Genomic DNA, 6,000 nt, shown 5'->3' on the forward strand with positions numbered 1-6,000 from the left:
CCATACGCTGACTCAGGCCCGCTCTACTCGGAGAGCTTACAGGTACCCAATGAATTCAACTTATTGGTGCTTGTTCTCTTACTTGTGGCGCCGAGGTGATTTCATGAACCCGCTCCTCCCACTCCCGCTCCCAACCCCGCCGCCAGGTCTCCGTCCCGCCCCGCAGCTCTTTGGCTGGGGCCTCGGGGACGCAGGACAGCTTGGGCTATCCCTGGATCTGGCTGAGAACATTCCCATCATTCGTAAACCAAGGTGCAACCGTTACGTAGAACAGAAGATGGCGGAGAACGCGCTTGGTGGCGTTGGTGCGGGACTAGAGACGGTCGCCGCAGGCGGGATGCACTCGCTCATGGTAGATGAAACGGGAACGGTACGCTACTGCCAAACGTGCAATCCTGTTTCAACGCCTAATCCGCTAGTCCACTGGGTGTCCGCTGCTCTAGGTGTGGTCATGCGGCGCGAACGACAATGCTGCGCTCGGCCGAGTCACCATACACACGACCGATCCTGCAGAACCCTCCCGAATATTGGAAATAGACGAGTCCACACACCTGCCGAACACTGTGCCCGTACCCATTCAAAGCCTCGTCAATGAGCGCTTTCGTGCGGTCAAAGTGGTCGCGGGCGACAGCATCTCCGCCGCAATCAGCGACACGGGCGCGCTGCGCGTCTGGGGCACCTTCCGAGTCAGTAACAGGCACTCTCGCGCTGCCACCTCGTGCGTGTTCCTAACCAGCGCAATGACCAGGGCGAACAAGGCCCCGTGGGCTTCTCCCCCAACACAATGCACCAGTTCACACCCACCCTCCTTCCCGCCCTCGCAGGTGTGAAGATCGTCGCCGCCGCCGCAGGGAACGACCACCTGCTCCTGCTCACGGCGCAGGGCAGCGTGTACACGATGGGCTCGGGCGCGCACGGCCAGCTCGGCCGGCGCGTGCTCGACTGGCACAGAGCGCACGGGACCGCGCCGCGCCGCATCGTGCTCGGGCGCGTCACCCAGCCCGCCGTCGCGGTCGGCGCGGGGGAGAACCACGCCTTCGCCGTCGACGCCGCGGGGACGGTCTGGGGGTGGGGCATCAACGCCAGAGGCCAGACAGGCACGGGCTACCGCGGCGCTGCCGACCAGGTCGTCGCGGCGCCGCGCAGGGTGCGGCGCCTGGACAGGGCGGCGCTGGGCGGGGCGACGGTCGTCCAGATCGCGGGCGGGAGCCACCACACGCTGTTCCGCACGTCGGACGGGCGGGTGTACGCGTGTGGGATCGCGGACGAGGGGCAGCTGGGCCTCGCAGACGACGATCCTGCGTTCGCGGACCGCGCGTTCCCCGGCTTCCTCCCTGAGCCGGCGCGTGTGGCGTTCCCAGACGCGGATGACCCGGTCGTGCACATAGCTTGCGGCACGAACAACAACCTGGCTATCACTAGAGATGGCGCGATGTACGCGTGGGGTAGACAGGTAGTCGGCGAGCTTGGCTTAGGGCATGACGAGGACGTGAAGACGCCCACTGTCGTCGTGAGACGAGTAGGCAACTCGTGGGCTGCTGTCGACGCTGCGTGTGCAGGACAGCATGCGCTCGCTCTACTCCGTAGACGAACGTGAAGTTCGGCCGTTACTGAGATCTACGCAGAGCACTATGACCTCTCAAGTCCATTACTTGGGCTCTTGTAAGTGCGTGCGAGGCGCGCTTATAGAGTAACATTTCTGAGGCAGTGGTAGTCGATGCCGTTTTCTAGGAGTTGTAACAGAACTCAGCTATTTTTGCTATCGACGGTGTTGAGTGGACAATGCGAGAAAATAGTGAGAGGGGCGGAACAATGCTACGCAGTACAAGTCAAGATATCTGCGATTGCAAGCAATAAATACGATATGACTACTAAATCAGTGATCTATCGACGAGCACATTAAATGGCCTCAACGACTCGTCATGCAGCAACGGCGACCTCCTCCACGGACTCGGACAGTCTCGCTGTGTTTGCCTCTCGATCTCTATATATTCGCCCGAGGACATTAGCCCGTGTGAAAATGCACGTCACCAGGTATATCATACGTACGGGCTGTCCACCTCGTCCGTGCTCATGTCCGCTTTCTCGGCCTCGCGGTCAGCAGGCCGCTCCCCTTGCTCGTGTTTGTGCTCCTCGACACGCGTTCCGTCGGAAGCAATGCGACAATGTCTGATGCAGCCCTTGATCAGCCATACAACGCAAATGCTAATACCGGAGGCCGACTCACGAGACAACCTGCTCCCAGTAGCTCACGGGCTCGAACTCGTACTCAAAATCGCCCCCAAAATCTGCGTCGAGCTGCTCCTTCGGGATGAGCTCGGAGAGGTCCGGGTTGAAGCGCATCTGGAAAGGATCGCATCGGGGGGCCATGCTGCCGAAGATACAGGGCACACACCTTGTCCCGCGTGATGGGGTCAAGGAAGGGCGCGATGCCCTTGTAGAAGAAATTGAGCAGCATGGGCAGGTTCACGACGAGCGCGCGGCCGAGCGTCTCGACGTAGTGCTGCTGCAGGATCGTGAGCACCTTGCGCGCGATGGAGATGGACGGATTCGTGCGCAGCGTCGTGCTCTTGTAGTCGACGATGATCACGAGCGAGTCCTGGCCCGGCGGCATGAAGTCCTTCGCGCGCTCCCTGGGAGCAGCCGTTATCGTTATACCACGCTCTGACCGCACTGGCACGGTGAAGGAGATACTCACAGGCACCAGACGAGATGCCGGAGCTGGCGCGGGCTCGTCTCCGTGTTTTCGCGGCCGGGACGCATGTAGAGGATCGGGCGGCCCTGGTTGTCGAAGCCATTCAGGATGCTGCGTCATCGCGAAGCAAGGGGCGGTGAGCGTGAGCGGAGAGAAGCATGCACAGGGATCCGGGCCGCACATTTTGCCCGTCTCGCTCTCGATCCTGACCTGGGGTTGCGCATCAGGGCGGTCAGTGCCTGGAGTCAGAGGGAAGCGCAGCTGACCTCGTCTGGCGGGATGAGGTCGGGCTTGAACTCGCGCCGCCACTCGAGGGTGCCCTTGATGCGCCGCTTGCCGTCGTCGAGGTTCCACTTGGCTGCGCGCATATAGCGGGGCACGGTGTCCCAGCGGTCGAGCCAGCGCTTCTCCCACTCGTGATATGAGTCGGACTCTGGAAGCAGCAGCGTGTCCGCATACTGTAGGAGCGGTTCGTTGGCGGCCGGTGGGAAGAAAGGTGTGGAGTACGCACCTCGCGCAGAGCTCTAATTTTGTCCTGCTGCTCCGCGGTGTACGTGCGCACGGGGCCGATCTCGGTGGCCGGGGCGGGGGCTGTGAGGACCTGGTGCGTCTTCCCCATGCCGAACGTATATTGTTACAAGGGGCGGGGTGTGGCTGAGAGGGCGGGCGGGCTGGTGACTGCGTCGGCCGGGGAGTCGGGCGGACTGAAAAGGGATGGATGTGTCACCGGCCATGATGCAGTGCCGGCCGCGCAGGTCAGCGTCCGCGTGTCATGGACGCCGGACGTCAGACGCGCTTCACAACACAATGCAATCTCCGATCCGGGCGGCCTCGAGGATCTCACATGAGTCGAATCCCGGCGTGCATGGCACGTTCATAATATACAGTAATCGTTCGAACTTCACCTGCAAAGCATATCCACTACTCGGCCGGGCTATATGAAGGACACAACTTTCCGACTAATTCTGACATACAGCGTTGTACTTTTTGTAAGGCAGATGGGTTTACTGACCCCGGCCACATATCACCGACAGTGCACCATCGCGGAGCCAAGCGCGTCAGCCCCCGAAAGGCCACGGTCGCCTCGTCCGATCTTTGGATTTAATCTCCACTCAAGGTTTTAGAACATGCTGTTCGTCTTCGGGAACTAGCTATTCATGGTTCCGCTGATGTTTCCATGTTAAACGCCGAAACGCAGTGCAGAAGGCTACTCAGTGGTGCAGCGATAGACATGGGACGAAGACCGCATCAACAGAGTACGCTCGCAAAGGCTGCTTCGCGCGCCGATCATCGCTGCCGCCGACGGGGGTTCTCCGATCGCGCTTGCCTGTTTGGGGCAGGCACTTACCCGGTTCGGCTTGCCATCGTTCGCCCGATCGACACTTTGTCTTATGATGTCATATGTGCTCCCCGCTGTGTTATTTTCCTCTACACACTAAACAAAAGCTGCCTCCCGTCAGCAGCAAGTCCTCTTTTTCTTTTTCACTCCCCCTCGTCTCCTTGGAACAATCTGGCAAGGCCCTGCACAGTGAAGAAAGCATTCGACTGAGCGCCACGACGCTGCATTTCGCGCTATTAGCATGCTATGAAGGATAGGCAGGGGCACTGGTGAGAAATACGTCACAAATCACTGCAGTCATCTTAAAGCACTGATTAACCCGCTGAGTCCCACAGTTTGCAGATGCTTGATTCGCCTCTGACGTTGTTCGACGCTGAAGAATGCAAGAGATGAATCAAGCATCTTCACGCAGAGCCGTAATCATTGTATGCGCATCTCAGCATTGATAGAGCGGAAGGGGCCACTATATGAGCAGCTTCGCACGTATATGATGAGACAGGACACATAAGCAAGAGGAAATTGCTATATGCATATCCCAACACGCGCCTTTGAGTCGCTCGTTCAGCTCAGGAGTGCAAGGTTGCTCATCATTCTTAAGACAGGCTAAGCTTCGGCAAGCGGGGCCATAGGCGAGCTGGGTGCTGCTGGACGGTGAGTAGAACACGCAAGGGGGTGTGTGAGTCACCTAAATTGGACAACTCGAAGACGTGATGGAATCAATCAGTGATCATTCGTTGAATCACCGAGCCAGTCTCACGGGTAGCCATATGGACTCTGGTCGTTCCTAGCAGTTCTCCTCGAGAAACCTGCTGGCCCATCCCGTAGCCTCTACGTTGCTGTCTCCCAAGGCCAGGCGGCGTGATAACGTGGACGCCACATAAGATCAGCCAAAACATTCAACGCCACCCTGTCAAAGACTCAAAGTAGGAAGCAGGGAACTTGTTCGGAAGACTCGGCGCGGGACAGCTTCCATGACGGGAATAGACATTAGAGGCAGACTTGCCCAATGGTGTGGAAGCTCAATCTGGTTAATCCGCTTCCCCTCGAATAAACGTGTGCCAACGGCCTTGTGTCGAGAGGGCGGGAACGTGCGATTGTGGCTCCACTATGAGGCAGCGCGGTGTGCGCTCTAGCCCGGGTCCGCGGGGAAGCAGCTAATGCAGTCGACATATGTCTGGCAGCTTACTACTTATACATGGCGGCGGCCGGACGCAACAAAGGACCGAGGAAAGGCAGCAAAGCTGGGATGGGCCGAGCACGATGTTATCGTTCTCGGTGTCACTCTGCAAGAGCGTGGACGGGAAGCAGGGGGACCCACGTGCAACATGCTTCGGAGGAGACGCGAGGCAGCGATAGAACCAGTGAGCTTGCGAGAGTCACCACCGTGGACGTGAGTGACGTGATATCGGGAGGCTCGATAGAGCATGTACATCGTTTAAAGCATTGGGAGCTGACTCACATGGTGCAATGCGCGGATGGCAGGAAGAGCGTGAGGCAGGTGCCGTGGGCTAGAAGGGGGGTTTACAGAGGATAGGGAGCAGTATATAGCGGTCATTTGGCGACAGCGAGAGAACATGATGGGTGCATATTTCAGGGAAGGCGAAGAGGAGAGCCGGCGGGGGTGATAGAGGGAAGGAGGCAAGACGCCTATTGGGCGGTATATTAGGCGTGGGCGCAACACCAGCGACGGTTCAGGCGCTGCACGGCGTTCGGTTGATCGCCCATCTGGTGTTGTCTGTTTTCTGTTTCTACTGCCCATTGCAGGGACTCGAGGCGGACGCTCTGGAGGCAGCTGCCAAGAGGCCGACAAACAACCGTCATACAAACAAGTCCAAAACAGAGCGGTCACCGTCGCGTCTCCAAGCGTTTCCCTCACTCTCCCGGCCCCTGCTGCTGTCGCCCGCACGCCCTTCTCTCCGCGTGGGCATCCTTGCTCGCTCTCTATTCCGCCTTTCCCTCCACAGCC

At 59.1% G+C, this 6,000-nt stretch overlaps 2 protein-coding genes across 2 annotated transcripts; one reads left to right on the top strand and one right to left on the bottom strand.

Moving 5' to 3' along the window:
* Nucleotides 1-103: 103 nt before the first annotated feature.
* On the top strand, nt 104-1,597 carry POSPLADRAFT_1128891 (hypothetical protein; the record flags this gene model as incomplete). Its single annotated transcript, XM_024483790.1, has 3 exons — nt 104-370; nt 444-686; nt 749-1,597. 3 exons carry the CDS (start codon nt 104-106, stop codon nt 1,595-1,597), a joined length of 1,359 nt encoding a protein of 452 aa, XP_024343603.1.
* A 442-nt stretch (nt 1,598-2,039) lies between these two features.
* POSPLADRAFT_1129647 (hypothetical protein) lies at nt 2,040-3,314 on the bottom strand (the record flags this gene model as incomplete). Its single annotated transcript, XM_024483861.1, has 7 exons — nt 2,040-2,169; nt 2,228-2,343; nt 2,396-2,633; nt 2,699-2,806; nt 2,877-2,905; nt 2,962-3,153; nt 3,207-3,314. 7 exons carry the CDS (start codon nt 3,312-3,314, stop codon nt 2,040-2,042), a joined length of 921 nt encoding a protein of 306 aa, XP_024343604.1.
* Between the last annotated feature and the right edge of the window lie 2,686 nt (nt 3,315-6,000).

Source organism: Postia placenta (assembly GCF_002117355.1).
Source record: "Postia placenta MAD-698-R-SB12 unplaced genomic scaffold POSPLAscaffold_1, whole genome shotgun sequence".
In the NCBI taxonomy this organism is placed as follows: domain Eukaryota; kingdom Fungi; phylum Basidiomycota; class Agaricomycetes; order Polyporales; family Adustoporiaceae; genus Rhodonia; species Rhodonia placenta.